At 30.4% G+C, this 17,939-nt stretch overlaps 1 protein-coding gene and 1 long non-coding RNA gene across 2 annotated transcripts; both read right to left on the bottom strand.

Annotated features, from left to right (window-relative positions):
- Window positions 1-441: 441 nt before the first annotated feature.
- On the bottom strand, window positions 442-2,278 carry LOC111391317. The gene is made up of 4 exons (XM_023016514.1): window positions 1,839-2,278; window positions 1,230-1,340; window positions 884-964; window positions 442-788 (listed from the first exon to the last, which is right to left on the bottom strand). The coding sequence occupies exons 1-4, from the start codon at window positions 2,091-2,093 to the stop codon at window positions 714-716; spliced, it is 522 nt and encodes a 173-aa protein (XP_022872282.1). The 5' UTR covers window positions 2,094-2,278; the 3' UTR covers window positions 442-713.
- A 14,440-nt stretch (window positions 2,279-16,718) lies between these two features.
- LOC111391323 lies at window positions 16,719-17,905 on the bottom strand. Its single transcript, XR_002702098.1, has 2 exons — window positions 17,633-17,905; window positions 16,719-16,938 (listed from the first exon to the last, which is right to left on the bottom strand). It is a non-coding gene; the product is annotated as an uncharacterized LOC111391323 (long non-coding RNA).
- Window positions 17,906-17,939: the final 34 nt, after the last annotated feature.

The following is a 17,939-nucleotide window of genomic DNA, read 5'->3' as shown; positions in this document are numbered from 1 at the left end:
CTTCTCATTATTTTTTCTACAAAATTCATTTTTATCTATACATTCTTTATTAAAATAATATTATACGCAAATAGAAAAAAATTCTTTCTTTTTAACCACATATTTTTCATTAATCACTAATCCATAATAGATCTACATAAGGGTTTATAGTGCTTTATATATACATGATGTGATGATATATGAATGAGCTAGAATTCTTCCATTAGTTTCTGTTCTTCACAAGTTCAAGATTTGGTCTTGATGGCTGAGCAAAAAGAAACCTCGGTAACTTGTCTCTGTCTCCTTTGGAAGTGAGTTTTTTTATCCAAAGAAGGGATTGAGGAGATAGCTTGTGGATCGGATCTTGGCAATGTGAATTCCATATGGGTGGTTCGACTTCATGGAGAAGAAAAAAATCATACTGATCTATGACCAGCTTTGCCGCTTTGTTTAAGCAATAATGTGCAATAATTTTAGCTGCCAAGGATTACAACAAAGAAGCTGAAGCATTATAAATTTTAACCGATATATCTCTCATTTGGTAAAGATTTAAGTGTTCTAAGGTCCTGAATTTTGTGTAAATCTGAAAAATTAACTGAAGGGTTATTTCAAACATAATCCAGAAGATAAGTTCCAAAGAACTGGTAAAATACAAAAACAGATTCCAACAAAAAAATAATGATTACAGTACTAATTTCCATCAATAAGTTCTTGAATCGCGCTGTTAACATATCTCAGCAAAGGGACTCCATATTCTTGGACAGTTCCTCCAGTTTCTTCATCCTCAGTTTCTCACTTTCAGATACCAACTGGCCAATAATTCAGTAGAAAACCAAAAAGGATTAAATAAGGCAAAGTGACTTCAGTTACCTTTTTGTTTGGGGAAAAGCTAGGATAGATTTACCTCCATTAATTTGGTAATCAGCTGAGCCTTTTCCCTGTTCTTCTCGGTAAAAGCCTCGAGGGCCTCTTTGTACTCTCTTTCCTGTGGGAAAAAGTAAATTTTGCTAACGAAAAAGTTTTAGGGGTAGATAATAAACTAGTGAAGTATATTTGATGTTCAGCCCCATTTTTGAACTATTACTATGCCAATGAGATTTTCGCTTAATTTCACCAGACTTTAGAAATGACCCTTTTATAATTGATTGAACAAGAAAAGAGACTCGTTCGCACATACTTAATGAGATTCCAATTCTAGATCCTTAACTATAATATATCAACTGCGAGTTTGTAAAAGCTTGATACTTCACCTTCTTCTGGCAGCTTAGTCCCAATGGCTTCAAGTCTCGATTAATCAGGTCGATCTTTTTGCGTATAAGTGAAACTTCTTTCCTCATTGGATCTGTTAGAGCTTCAAGCTCCTACTAGATTAGAGTTTAACAAACATGAACAAATTTTGAATCAGTTTTTCAATAAAAAAAAAATAGAGTAGACACACGTAAATGAAAACAGTCAATTCTGTTCTACTTAATCCCTCTTTCTCTTTCATGGCCACATATCTTTCCGGCTAAGGAATGGGAAATCTTTGTTAAGCCAATGATTTTTTTCTGTGTTTCAGAATACGGTTAACACACATTGAAGAATAGCGAAAGATAAGGAAAATGTTTTCCGTTTCTTGAAAAAGGACAATGCAAATGTAACTTTCAAGTTTACTGACAGAAAATCCAAGGTTAAAACGAGAATTTTGATCAAATCACACATCACCATATATCAGGCTTTCAAAATCTTCGTATAGGAATCCATAAAGAAATGATCCAATTAATATGATACAAATAATCAAGATATATAATGAGGATCTGGATACAATTCACAAGATATAGGCCAAAGAGAGCCAAAAAAAGTGATAATATCCAACTTACTTCGCGAATTTCAGCCAACTTCTTGGTTTCTACCTCAACACGGCCTAACTGAGCCTGGACTCTCTCTCTGATCTCGGTTTTCTTTCTCTCGATTTCTTCTTCCTTAGCACGGAATGCTGCAAGAGCTGATCTTGTCATCTCCTCTTCTTTTTCATCGTTCACTAAAGGACTTGCATTACAATTGATCAATCCTGAGTTCTTCAATCGCAGCATTTGGGCTTCTTGCTGCTCCAAAGTTTGTTTATGTATCGACATAACCCTTTGTTCAAAGATAGCCTTCAATCTTGCTTTCCTTCTATGGTTTTGAATGATGCTTCTCTTTTCCCTGTTACAGATGCTTAACAGGAAGAATTGGCTTTAAAGGTATGAAACCACGTTACTTTTTCTAAAAAAAATCTTGCAATGAGGGTAATGACCCTAGTGACCTTATGATGAGAAAGTTTGGGGTAATTACACTTATAAATAAATTTCTTTTTATTAGTATATTTTCATTTTCTGGTGAAGCAACTGTTTTCTTGAGTAGGTACATTGGCAGATTTGCTAACCACTGCGCTCCTAAAACTGGAATACTATTCTCCAACGTTGACATTAATAAATATGACAATCTGAGATCCATATAATTTTTTTGGAAATATTGCAGTTCTCATTCTCACCCTTTAGCCCCTTTTACACGTTGAGTGTGCAATTTATTTATTTATTTTATTTTATTTTTTTGACCGTGTTGTCACTTTTACGTGACGGTGGTCCCCAATGATGGTTGAATTATCCTATATGTATAAAGTTGGTGGACAAAATAATATCAACACTAATCATTTTAAAAACAAATTTTTAAATCACTAAAAATCAATGGCCTGAATTTTACCAACACTTATTTTGTTAACCAAATTTGTAAACACATTTTGTACAAATAGCATAATACATGATGGTTTCCGTCCAATAATTCTACATTATCATTTTGATTTTTTTTTATTTTTCTAATTTCTGTAAAAGAAAAATATATTATTTCATTATTATGTATTTTAGTCAAAAGAAGATCCTCGAGAAATTGTTGGAAAATACGGCTTAGTGAGCCACTTTTGGTATAATTTTGAGTGGGACTTGTTCGATTAATTTGGAAAATCAAAGTTGATTCATGTTCTCCTCCGTAAAAACATCGAAATAATATATTTACTTGCTAAGAATGATGTTCGAGTGAATGAGAAATTGAAACTCAAAAATGATGCATTGGAAGATAATTTTGTAAGGAAGAATAACTATGTGTAGTTTGTCCCACATAGAAAAATGAGCAAAACAATGAACACTTTATATAAGATTATACTGTGAAAGGGTATAATCTTGAGTAATATAGTCTCTTTCCATGTACATGTGCAAGAGAGGTGCAAAAAGAGAATTGAAATTGTACATCGAGTATGACCTACGTACACAAATTTCGAACTGAATGGAACAAAAATTGCCTCAAGAATGTCCATGATTTTTTTCCTCCAGTCTCTATAGACGAAATCCTTTTTGCTCCTGCTCACAATTTCATTTTGCACTGAAAAATTTATCTGCTTCCAAAATCTTGTAGACAAATATTCGAACGAAACATCAAGCTTCAACAGTGAGGGAGTAAATATGTTTTACTGAAGCTGTGGTTGCACAAGCTTTAGTTTGCATATTTACTATTTTTTTAGCAATCTATATATTTCTACAATTTTCAATTTCCTTTTTTTAGTTCATTCTGGAGTAATAAAATATTATATTCTGCAATTATATTTTGTGCAACACAAATTACCTTAGGTTAGATTCCTTTAGAAGTTCTTATCAGACAAAGTAATATCATAAAAATTATTCAAACATGTTCAAAAGTAACTTCATAATCTCAGAAGTAGCTTTTAAATTTTTAAAATCCTTGCCAAATGACCCTTTATATCCATGACAATTTGTGAGGACCAATATTGCATATAACATTTGTTGGAAGGTCTATATTGATAAGAGTATTTTATTTTTGATGTGGGACCCTTAAGCTTGTAGGTTCCTTCCCTGTGTGGACAATCAGAGCTCACCTACATTGAATTAAATGAAAAGCCTTAAGGGCCAAGACACAGGAGGAAAGACAAATGAAAATTGTTAGCTTCCTTTATCAGTTATCATTGTTCTTCATGCTTACACTTGTTCTAGAATCTTTACCTTTTTTTTTTATTTTGCGTCTTTTGCTTTTATCTATTTATTTATTTTTTCGTCATCATGGTTGCTAAAGATCTTGTCGCTAAAATTTTTCCGGTAATCAAATGAAGGTGCCAAAAAATTAATAGTAAAAAAAAAATTCACGTAGTCCAACTCAAATTTATTAGGAAATATTGCTTTTTCATTTGAAAGGGACATGAAACTTACACGGCAAAATTAATTTTAAAAATTGACAATGTTTTGGAATGTGAATCTTTTCAATAATGTACCCTGGAGACATTTTCTTGCGTAAAGGAGATATTAACTAATATTAATGCCATTCAAATGCATAATTTATCATCATTTTCAGGCCCTACCATATTTTTGTATTCTCCATGTTCAAAATCAAACATTTCCCTGCACAAGCACATTGTTTTCTAAACTTCTCACAGTCGTGTTTTCAAACATAGTTTGACTGTCACAACATGTGAACGGGTCATGGGGCACAAGGTACGACAAATGTCAATTGTTTTTTGATTCGTGAACACATTTTTAGATAAATTTTGAAAGTAATTTTCTATTTGGAGTGTCCATGAGGGTGTTCGTTGTTGAGTTTAGTATTCTAATCACAATTGTAAATGTTGATTGTGTAGGCGCTAAAGTATAATTAAACTTCACCAATGTTTTTTGTAGATGTTTAATGGTATGTGCAATTATTCGATCAATTGCCAATTTTTCTCTATGTTGATCTATGGTAGACTTCTCAATTTGATTATCACAAAAAATTGTGTTTATTTCTAACAAATTGAATTCGAGTATTTATAAATTTTATTGCAAAAAACTGAAGATACAGAAATTGAAATCAAGAGACTTGCAATTAACGATCGACATGGAAGCAAAAGTGGCAATTGATGGACGTAAAGATAAAAACTGAGCACTCAAGTCAAATTACTTTGAAGAAAAAGTCAAACGTCAAATACCGAGACATCAGACATAGATGCCTTGAATTCATATGTAAAGGTAAAACACTTTAATTATTATCATTGAACTGACAATAGCTCAAAAATAATTTTTATGTACAAGAAAGATTCACATTACAAAAACAATTGCATAAAAACTATTGTCGAAAGATAAATATTTCAACTCGATGATCAAATTTTTACAAAATCACTTATCTTAAAAAATTAAGTGAAAGAGTCATTCAAAAGCCTAAATTGATCAAAATTTTGACCGTTCTGTATCTAACGCGTAATAGCTACTTCTACACTGTTTGGTTCAGATCCGAATGTCTGGATGACTAATCTAGATCAACAGATTTTTCGACGTCTTGATTGCTATAAATACCACTTCACTTTTTTCAGTCAAAATAACTTTTCAAGAACATTGAAGTGAAGCATTATTGATCTCAATTACCTTATTTTTCATTTTTCAAAAGATCAAATCATTTACTTCTTAAAAAACTTTTAGAGTAAATCAAATAATTGAAAATCACTTTTCTCATAAAAGTTTTTATACTCTAAATTTGAGCTATGAGATTATGTCTAGATCATCCACAAAGGCAGAATACTCGGCAACGGCTAATCTGTGCTGTGAATTAGCTTGGAAGAGATATTTACTTCATGACCTGTAGATTATACATTCTCAGTCAGCCACTATGTTTTGTGATAACAAGGCTGCACTTCACATCGCATCAAACCTTGTTTTTCATGAAAGAGCCAAGCACATTGAGCTTGATTGTCATCTCATCTGTGACAAGATTCAAGATGGAAGCATAACCACTGGTTATGTTAGTAGTGGATTACAAATTGCAGACCTCCTGACTAAGGCTTTAAGTTCTCATATTTTCTACTCTCATTTGCTTAAGAAGGGAGTAGAAGATATCTACTCTCCACCTTGTGAGGGGCTATTAGAAAATGGAAATCGATTGTAACTTAGTCAGCCTGGAAGTCAGCAAGGCTTGCACCCTCAAGTACACATGGATGACGAGCAGGAGAATGACAAGCTGGACCACGGATGGAAGAAGAATTTTAGAAGGAGATAGCATCTTTTTTCTATTTTATGGTTTTTCTTTTGTAACATAGTTTGTATAGATTCCCTTGCTAGGCAACTGTATAGTTTTTGTTAGGCCGATATTCTTTTCATTCTTTATACATAAGTGTTGGGCTTTCCCTCCACTTGAGGGACTTGCCCTTTCTCGGCCCATTTGGGCCCAACCCACTTAAAAGCCCCAAGTCCATTCCAATATAGAGGCAGAAAACGGGGCTTCATTTCAAGTGACACAAAATTACAACAAAGGCAAAGACGGACGAGAGAGAGAGAGACTTCAGTTCTTCAGTATGTTATTCCTGGCGCAAAGAGCTACGTTTTTTATTGTAACCAATCATCCAGATTCCTCTCCATTTCTTTGGGCTGTACACACTAGTTTAGTGAGATTTTCTCCTTATTATTGTGTGTATTTATTTTGGATGTTGTTGTTGGTATCCAAGAACTATATGCGTTCTTGATGCATAGGTAGCCTCTAGATTGTGATTTGGAGAAGGTTAACTGTGTATCCTATTCTTTTGATAATGCATGGCTTTTACTGGACTTGGTCTCGAGGTTTTTCCTTCACACTGAAGGGTTTCCCTAGTGAACAAATCATTTGTATTCTATCTTTAAATTCCTACAAGTGTGTGTGAGTTGGAGTTGGATATTATTGCCACATTTTAATTATGCTTATTGGAGGAGTTGAAATTGTTTCCACTGCTTAGTTGTGTTATTGGTTTGACCCCAACAATAATCAATCTGTAAAGAATAGTAGGTAGAAGAATCAATATCATGAGAGAATTCTTCCAGAACTCTTTCACTCTACCTGCTTGATAATTTTCCTTCTACTTTTCCTTTTCTTATCTGGTGAAAGATATTATAATCTAGGGAGTCAATATTTGGATGAGGGTCGACCTGGATTGCCTACAGAGTTACGTTATTTGGGTGATAGGAAGCCCGGTCCCCTAGAAACTAAGAGAATGCAGAGCACGTACACTGATTCATATAATTTGGGTCATGGTGATGTTGACAGTGTACCTAAATGTTTAGGTGGTTATGACATTGGTGCTTGTCATGAACCATCTTTGGCATTGCAGTATTTGAGTACTAATACTCGTAAAGATGGTGGCTTTCAGTCTGTAGACGAGCTACATTTGGCGAAACAAGGAAGAGCTATTCATTCTAGGGACAATTGTTATTTAGGTAAAAAGTATGGACACTTGAGTTCTGGAGATAAGCTCAATCTGGATGAGTTTGTCGGACCAATTGATAGAAAAATGTACAAATACAATTGGAAAGACAAGCTTCTGACTTTTAAGAGTAAATTGAGGGGCGATGTTGATCATACAATGTCATCATCTTGGAATAGGGATTATGCCAGGGGTCACCTGGTTTCTCCTATAGGGAAGACCTATATGTGCCATCAAATGGTACAAGACTGACTACTGGAATGACTTTCGAGACTATTGGTTGTGATGGGGGCCCTGGTAAAAAATCACAAAACAGATATCCCATGACTTCACAAGATATCATGAGTTACACAAGGTCATAATTCGGTTCGCTAAAAGAGAGGCGCAGAGCTCATTTTATCCTGAATTTGGTACAAGCGACATGGGATGTTCGAGTAGAAGGTCCAGTGAATTACCGTATGGAAAAATATTGACGGACAGGACACTTCAAGAATTGACTTTATGGATCCCATAGATGTAATTAATGAATCCTCTAGAACATGTATTAATGATGTTGGACTTTGGAATCACCATTCTTCTTCACAAGGATAGTTGCCACATAATTATTTTGAATCTGTGATACACATGGATTATCATAGGCAAGCAAGCAAGCAAGATGTTGAAGTATCAGGTTATGGTAGTATGCACCTGAGTTAGGATAGGGAATTATATCACAACTATGGAAGCATTGAACCACAAGAAGTTGGCTGTAAGGGATTGGAGCTCAGTTGAACCATCTGAAAGGAAACTCAAACGAAAACATGTTATGGGTAAGAATTGCACAAGCATGGTGTTGGTCAGAAGGGTGTTTGCAAGAGCTTGTCTTTAAAGATTGTCCTCAACAATGGTTCCCTACATTTCCAATTTTCAAATATCAGTATATCCTTGCTTTGGCAGTCAAGAGCTTTGCTCTGTTCACAATGAAAAACTATATACATCTTGATAAAAAATAATAATATATGATAATTTATTTTAACGATGGAATGCATAAAACTTAGCCTTTAAAACGACTATTTTTATAAGTAGAAATTACACTTAACCATAGTTTTAAATTGTGCAATTCAAAAATTAGATTTAGAAGGTGTATTCAATTGGGACTTTCAAAAATTTTTAGAGACTTGAAAAGTTTAGGTATATTCAATAAAGACTTGAGTATTCAATTGAAACTTTTTAAAAGTCTTTACAAGTTATGGGGTATTCAATTGAGAATGACTTTTAAGAAACTTATAACTTGCTAGACTTTTGGTAGAAAATATAAGTAAGAAATATCAAAACAAATCTCTCATCTACAGAGATTTCTCAAGCCGGCCTCTTCTTTTTCATTCTAGGTTTTCTACATCTCTTTCAAATAAGGTAAAAATCTCCGTCTAGCTCTCTATGAGTTTGCTTTGAACCTTTACTATGAGTTTTTCATTTTTAACAAGGTACATCTCTCTCTCTCTCTCTCTCTCTCTCTCTCTGAGTTTTCTGTTTGATTATGGATAAGTTTATTATTTCTTGATTTAACTTGAATTTTTTTGGTATTTTAATTATTTGTTAATCTACTTGATGTAATTTGAATTTTTTTAATTTTTTTTGAAATAAAAAAATTGACATGAAATATAGGATTTATTGCTTTGCATTTCTAATTATATTAGTTGTGGATGATTTGGATATATAAGAAGTTGTGTTATAATATTACATTATATATGTTTAATATAATTTTTTTTTTTTAAAATAAAAGTCTTAAAAGTCACTAGTGAAAGTTTACAGAAGTTCATGGAAAACTTTTACTAATTCTTATGAAATCCATAGAAATTACTTAAAAGTTCACAAAGTCTTCAAAAGTCATCCACTTTAAAAAATCTATAGAAGCCTTTAAAAGTCATAATTGAATACGCACTCCTTAGATACTTTTTGTTCAAAAATTAGATGATCTTTTAAATGTTAGTAAAAATATTATAAAATTAAAATTTAATCTTCATATTCAACCTTTCATTGTCAAACTCTAATCATTTTTCCTTATTTTTCCCCTTCCTTCTCTCTATCCCCTCTCATTCTCTATCCATTTTTCTCCCTCATTTAACGATCTCATCGAAAGACAAGAAGGCTCCATCGGAAGACGTCACCGAGTGGCACCGCATTGCCGCTATCGTCACTGCAACTTTCTATCTCGTTCACAGTTACCTTCAATGACAGCACTGAAGCTGCTGCAAGTTTGTAGCAACATTGCCCGGCTCGCAAAAAAATTTAGGGATTGGTTAGGGGATTTTCAATCGCCGAGTTTGGGTTTTTAGGGGTGATTTTGATTGAAGTAGTTTTACCCGATGGTGCACTCATCGTTGTTGCAAAAAAATTTGGAGAGAGGTTGGGGGATTTTCGGCCGCCGATAGCAGAGAAAATTTGAGAAGGAGTTTGGGGTTTTTAGGGTGATTTCGTTCTTCTCCGATCTTATCTGCTTAGAGTTAGTAGGAGCTGCTATGTAGAAGTATCTTCTCCGCTGTATTGGGGAAATCTAGTGGTGGTTTTAGTGTTAATGGTGGTTGTATTGTGTTGGGTTGATGGTGTTGTGGGTGCCGTGATGTTGGTTTTACAGCTGCAGTGGTAAGTTGGTAGTGGTTAAGGTGGTTGTGGCCATGGTACGGTAGTCATGGGTATGGATGGGGGGAGATTTTTCTTTTTGACCCGTCACTATTTCTTTTTATTGAAAGGTCTATATTACCCTTAATGAAAAGATTCTTTCTATATTGCAACATATATCCTAATTTTTTAATCATTTTGTCTTATATTTACTCTATTTTGAATATTTGAATATAATTTCATTCTATAATCTAATAAATTGGAATAATCTGCAACATATTGTTCACATTTATTATTTAATATATTATATTCTTAAGAAGATGCATCTATATTTTCTAATTGAGAATACATATTTTTTATTACTTCTATCATTCTTTCTAATAAATTATCCAATCCTTTAATTTTATATCCTGCCATTTATTCAAATGATCATCAAATCATGCAATTAATCCTTACGATTCTTTAAGATCTTAAAAAGATTCATTCTAATTTTAGCAAAAGTTTAATAGTTTTACCTTAGGTTTGATCTGGACTTGTATTCTTAGAACCGAGTGACATTCGAGCTCTGAATCTGTAAACTGCTTCCTTCAACGGCCTCCCGCTTTCATGAAATTGTTACTGTTTCAGCTACTTGCTCTCACAATGTCAACTTCTAAAGAATAAAATTCTAGACTTCTGTTAAAAAAAAACTTTCTTTTTGCCAAAATAAGAAGGAAACTTTTTATCAAATCTTTCAAGAATCTATGGAAAAAAGATTTAGAAACTCATATTCATATCAAAATATTGGAGTTTTATTTCTATCAGAATTTATATAATACTTCTATTTGGTACAAATGGATTTCTAGAAAAACTGATTTTTCAAACTGGGAATGGATTTTTTGAATAACTATTGCTTACAACTCGAGATTTCAAGATAAGATGAGATGATCTTTATCTATGACAATGTCTCTATTTATATAAGTTTATGAGACTCTATTACATCATTGATTATATTAGCAAGACACACTTGCCTTTGTATTATTTTCCTTATTGGGCCTACATTTTCACATCTTGCTTCAACTTTTTATCCATAGAGCATCTTTTTCTATTATTGCTCTTTATATTCAATGTCTTCACATGCAGATGTACACCTTTGTCAAAGATGCTCTATTATTGTCCTCTTATTTCTTCATATGCAATTGGGGCACTCCCTTAGCTGGCAGGATTCTTCTATAATGGTAGGACATCCTGAAAATTGATGTATATCAAATCTTGTAATATAGTTTTTTAAAATTTCTGATTTTTCATATCCTCCATTGAATACCAGCATCCAATTTTCATATTGGCACAAGCATGAGAATTTTTTATCAAACAAATTGTTGGCAATGTTGTAAATGACTTTAATTCCAAGTGCTATTCTATACTTGATCCATGATTTTGTCACTGTTAAAACTTTTCTATTATTTTCTGTAACATCTATTTGGAAATTGGCTGCAACATATCCAATTGAGATTATGTGTTCAACTGGATAGTAAACAACTCCATCATATTCTGGACTTATTGAATAGAATTTCAAATATATTTTTCTTCCCTTATCAAATCTGGATACTTTTTTAATGAATATGTCATCAAACTTAGAAATTTCAATAAAATATTTTCATGGATATATCAAATCCATGAATCCATAGTCTGCCATAATTTTTATAAACGAAGGGTCTCCTCCTTCCGTGGCTGTTATTTTGGGGTAAACATTATTTCTCGGAAAGATGAAATATGAATCACTCATTTCTATTTCATAAGCAATCTTGACTATTTCGGCCCATTTTTCTTCTTTTGGATCTAAAGGGATTTTATCTTTTTGATCTATAGTGCTGATTGTTTTGGTATCTCTTTTATCTGCATGTATCGTAATTTTCTTGGTTGATGATACAGAAATGGAATCTCCTTTATTATCAATTAGTATATTGTCACGTCTGGGTCCACTGCTGCTTCCAACTATCCCTATTTGGTATTGGTTTGGAAAACTCATTTCTGAGCTCTTTGGTATATCTGTCTCAAACAGTATATCTTTTAGTTGTGCTACAATAGTATCAACTTGATTTTTGAGTTCTATAGCATATTTATGATGCTCAGTAGTGGTATTCAACAGTATTTTTATATTTGAGTTGAACATCTCTAAAATCTGGGTTGCTCCAGAGTTTATATTTTCGGATTCTTCTTTAAGAAAATTTATCATTTTTTTGTATATGTAGGATAGATGGGTATAATTCCATGACCTTGTCTTTATCCATCAGCAAATTCTATGTTTCTGCTGAGAAAATCTGCAAGAAAAATATTAACTCATTTAATATCAAAATTATAAAATACTAAATAAGCTTGTCATCTATGAAGCCTTCTGTATTGAGGTTCTGATGGTAATTTATTCTTGACTAATCCTACAACTTGAGAATTATTAGTTTCAACAATAAATTTTTTGGACAATAAGAATACTGAGAACTTTTTTATTCCTTTAATAATTGCTAGTAATTTTTTTTCATAAGTAGTATAATTTATTTCTATTTGGTTAAAGGTTCCACTTGAATATCTACAAATTTCATTTAGATCTGTTTTTAATATTGCTGCCCAATATTTATCCGAGGCATCTGTATTAACAATCAAATTATTTTTTTCATTTGGTAATTTTAATTTTGGTAAATTTTTGCATTCTTCTTTTAATGATTTAACTATTTCTATATGTTCTTCATTCCATCATTTAGTATTTGTTTTTCTCAGGAAAACTTAGATTTTATGTCTTTTCTTAGAAAGATTTTCAATAAATCCTTCTGCATAGTTTAAACATCCTAAAAATTTTTGAATTTGTTTTTTGGATTCTAATTTATCTGAAAAACTTTCTATCTTTTTGGATATATGAATCTATAATTTTATCCCTTTTTATCTATCAATAATCCAAGAAAGTCTATCTCTTGTTTTTCTATTATAGATTTCTTTTTAGATAATAAATTCCTTCTTTTTTACATTCTTTAATAAATTAAATTAAATGATTTCTATGTTCCTCTTTACTATTAAAACATGTTAATATATCATCTATATAAACAATTAGAAATTCATTAAAACTTTTTAAATATATTATCCATCTTTCTTTGATATATTTGTGGTGCATTTTTTAGACCAAATGACATAACTAACCATCCATATTTTCCTTGAGGTGTGCCAAATGCAGTATATTGTATACTATCTTCTTCCATTTTTATTTGCCAAAATCCTGATTTACAATCAAATTTAGAATAATATTGTTTCCCTCTTGCAAGATTTATTAACACTTCTTTATTTGGTAGAAAGTAACCATCAAATTTAGTATATTTGTTTGATTCTTTATAATTTATGACCATCATAACTTTTCCTCTAACTTATTCAGAATGTTTTATAATCATAAAGGTTGGACTACTATGAGATCCATTACTAGGTCTAATAAGTTTTTATTCTAACAATTCTTTTATCTAATTTTTAAATTCTTGTGTATCTTCTATCGTATACATCATTGGTCTAACTCTTATTATAACATTTTATGTTAATTCTATTTTGGTTTTTGGGTGATGTGGTTTCCAAAATAATAATGAATTTTCTCCGTAAACTTTTTCTAGTTGTTCAATGATTTTTTCTATATTTATTTCTATTCATGTTTTTAGAACCTTTTTATATAGTATTTTTTTATTTTTTATTTCATTAAATATAATTGATTTTTTCTCCCATTTATCACCACGTTGAGCTGGTTAAACTCTGTAAGGTTTAAATTCTCTAGGAATTTTTAATAAATGTCCACAAGGTGTTTGTAGAATTATCATATAATTATTTTGTTTATAATATTGAAATTGTTGTATGAAATCATTTCCTAATAATATATCACATTCTAATTTTTCATATTTATAAATTTTATTTATTATTACTTGTTTACTTCCAAGAATTATATTGACTTTATCAGCACTATTAATTATTTGAGTACTTTTTCCTGTAAATTCAGTTATTTTTATATTACTATTATTATTCAATGATTTTATTAAAAAACTTTTAAATATTGTTATATCATTTCATGTATCTATTAAAGTACAAGTTGTTATATTTGTTTCTACAATAGTAATTTGTATATATACAGCTAATGAAAAACTTATCTGATTATTCATCTAATTCTTTTTATATAATGTAGTTTGTCCATTGTGAACAATATATAATCCTTATCTTTTTATACTATAATCTTCTAATTCATTTAGAAAACTCATTTCCAAAAGTATATGGTGATTTATATCCATACTCTTATCTATGTAACATGGTACTAAAAGATCTATTCCTCCTATTTTTTTTGGTACCTTAACTTCTAAATCTGTAATATGTACTTGTTTATCAAAATTTACATATATGGTTCAGTTTTATGAGTCATTAGACCTTTATTCCTTATTGAGGCTATATGATATTCACTAGCTCCTGTATCTATTAATATATTTGGTTCATTTATATTTTTTCTTCCATTATAATATTCTCCTTCTATTTTCATGTTTCCAGCATTCCTATATAATTTTACTTCTTTTTATTTTGTTGATTTCTTCTAATTGGTTTTTATTAAGTATTTTAAAATTTTTTGATCTTTTAATTAATTTTTCATCCTTAAAAATGATATTATTAGAACATTCTTCTTCATTTAATTCTGTTATTTCAAGTTTATTTTTTGTTATATCAAATTCATATTCTTCTGGAATTAAACTTATTTGTTTATTTGGTTATATTATTTTACTAATATTTTTACATTCTTTATGAATTTCAATATATGGTTTATTGAAATAAATATTTCCATTATTAGAATTAGTAAATGTATATAAAGCTCTATATTCTATAGTCATAATTTAATCACCTAGTTGCATGATATCACTTTATGAAATTTAAAATGTAGTCCTAAAACTTCATTAAAATTTCTATCTTTTAGTGATACACAATATTTTGGATAACATGTAAACATAATTTTTTGATATGCTAAATTACCTTCTATTGTTCCTAAATGACTATCTTTTAAGTTTATTATTCTTCCATCATGTAAAGTTATAATTAAAGGTGAATCTATCACTTCTCTAAATAGTGATTTAAACATTATTTGTATTTCTACTAGATAAACATATTGAATTTTTTTCACTTTGTTTTTTTACTGATCTTTGTTAATAGTTCTTTCACTGTATTTTTTGTTAAAAGATTTAATTTATGTTGCCCATAAGTTGTCCTTACATCTATAGTTTTTTCTATTTTGTGATATTCATTTATTGCAATTCTTTCTTTTTTCCAAATTCTGTCAAAGACTTCTCATTTTCATATTTTTAAGTCTAACGATAATTTTTACAATTTTCTAAATTTGTTGTTATCAAAAGTGACTTTTAATCTATATCCGTCTATTCCTTCATATTCTTATATATTTATGTTATTACTTTCTATTTCTTCAATTTCTCTATTCAGATCCGATTCATCTTCTGTTTCACTTATATATACTTCTTGATCATAGTATTTTTCAATATCTGATATTTCACTTAATTCATCTTTTATTTCTAAAATTTTTTTATATTAAAATTTCTAAATTTTTTAAACTTTTTATTTTTATACTTTCTTTTATTTTTCTTTCAGGATTACATCCCCATTGCACAGGGGTTTCCATGTCTTCATAACATATTTTAGTTAATTTTTCTGATTTTTTCATTAATTGTCTTTGTTGACATATGTATGCAAATCTTTCAAATAAAAATTTTATTTTTGAACTTAAAGTTCTAAATATTCCAATATTATCCCTAACATATTTTTCAAATTTTATTTTAAAATATATTCTCCATGAACCTGGTAACTTATTATAATACATGTTTTGGTATACTTCTTGATTTTCATTACTATAAAATTGAACATAATAATAATTTTTAAATTCACAAGTATATTATTTAATTTTACACATATCACATATTGTTAAATTTATTAATTTTATTCTAGCACGATCTTTTTCTCTTATTAATTATCCTTTAGCATTTTTTATCTAATTTTCTCCTAGAAACTCATCTGAAATATATTCTACTAATTTTTCTATATCTTGTCTATCTGACTTGATTATTTCTGTTTGTACATTTCTTTTTATTAATGTTTTTGTGTAATTGTTTATTCCTTCCCACAAATTTCTAATATCTCCTTCAAAGGATGCTATTAAAAAATCTATTCTTCTTTCAGTAATTTTCCATGTGTCATCTTTATTATATAAAAAGAATAATCTCATTGAATCTGCCCAAGTTAATAAGGTTTTTTTAGTATCTATTTTACAATTTAAATCTAGTTTTGTTCCTCCATGATTAATTGATTTATCATAATTATCATTTAATTCAAACATATCTTTATATTTATTTCCTTTAGGTGGTTGTCCATCTCTTACTTTATCATAGTATTGTTTATATGATTTATTAAATATAGGTGCATAACTTTTATCTGTATCGTGTAATTCATGTTTAGAGGTTTCTGCTGGATTAGGCCCTCCTTCAATATTCATTAAAATTTGATATTCACTTATATCAGTTAAACTTAATTGATCAAAATTTTCTATTAGCAAATTTAATTCTTCATTCATCTTCTTTTTCTTCTACTTTTAATTTTCCTAATGATTTTTCTCTAAATTCTTCATCTTCTAATATTTTTGGTAATATATTCTTTCTAAATTCATCATCCATACTTCTTGTTTCTATTTGACACATCCCGCCCTAAGACTCAAGACCTGACGTGAGCCGATGATAAATGCTAGCTAGGCACTGGACCCATCACCAAGGCAAAAGTAACTAAACTATAATAATAAAGCTTCATTTGACCAATTAAAATTTTCTAAACTCCAACCAACATAATAATATCATTTGCTCGTTTAGCCAAAAACATCCATATCATATTCATCAAAATTGCCTCTCAAAAGGATAATAGAAAGCAGTTTAGATTACAATATTACATCATAATCATTGGTGTATATAAATACCCAAAAAAATTTCCTCCAATATGATGCAAATATTTCACTTGTTGATTACACAATTTCAAACAAAAGAACCTACAATTGGTGGTAACAATGGTTGCAAAACTATCAAAATAATCTCCACCACACCTCAGTCAACAGCCTCCTATAAGGAAAAGTTCAGGAAAATATGAGATAATAATCCCAGGGAGTGAATTGCTTAAAAGATGGTTGTATTGTCCTTTAAATATATATATAAGTACATTAGACAATTCAATAATCAAAAACCATAATCTAAAATCCACAAACTGAACTGTAAGCGGGAAAAATGTAAGCTGAAGACTAATAATCCACTATATAATTAAAATTCACATCAAAATATATATCCCATGTAAACATCTACTAATGATCTGAAAGCTATAAATCATATGTACATAAACCGTTTGATCAATATCTTGTACATGGCTGTAGCCCCTCAGTGTATAAGATGGAAACAAAATAATCATCATTATACACGGTTGTAGCCCCTCAGTGTATAATGGATACCTTTACCCACGGCCGTAGCCTCTCAGTGGATAAGAGTTACCCTTACACACGACTGTAGCCCCTCAGTGCATATTAGATACATTTACCCATGACCGTAGCCCCTCAGTGGATAAGAGTTAAATACATGACTCTAGTACACGGTCATACCCCCTCAGTGCACTAGAGTAAGATAATCACATCAATTATTTTATGATAATTTCAAAACAATCATACTCATTTACTATTTCTCGAAAATAAAGCATTTCATATAATTAACATGCTTCTATAAAATAAAAAGAAAATCTTCTTTTTGAAAATATAGATTCTCCACTCACAGATATAGACTGGACTAACGGGGCTGGTATGCTGTTCCCACGTCCAAATCCCCTCCTGAAACGATCATAAATATAAGCCACTTCAATTTCATCCATATACAGTTACAATGGATTTCTCAATAATAACCCTTTCTTATCGTCAAAATAAAATAAAATATATATATCCTTCAATAAGCAATAAGTTGAGACTTAATATTTATATTTCATTTGATTACTTAAACATATTCACTTAATTTCGAATCACTCTACATCCCTCACTCGTTAATACTAACCTTTCCCGGCTGCCCCGTAAAGATTCAACAAGTTT

Source organism: Olea europaea, unplaced genomic scaffold, assembly GCF_002742605.1.
Source record: "Olea europaea var. sylvestris unplaced genomic scaffold, O_europaea_v1 scaffold775, whole genome shotgun sequence".
In the NCBI taxonomy this organism is placed as follows: domain Eukaryota; kingdom Viridiplantae; phylum Streptophyta; class Magnoliopsida; order Lamiales; family Oleaceae; genus Olea; species Olea europaea.
The sequence above is the reverse complement of the archived record's forward strand: the minus strand, read 5'-3'. Positions and strand labels throughout refer to the sequence as shown.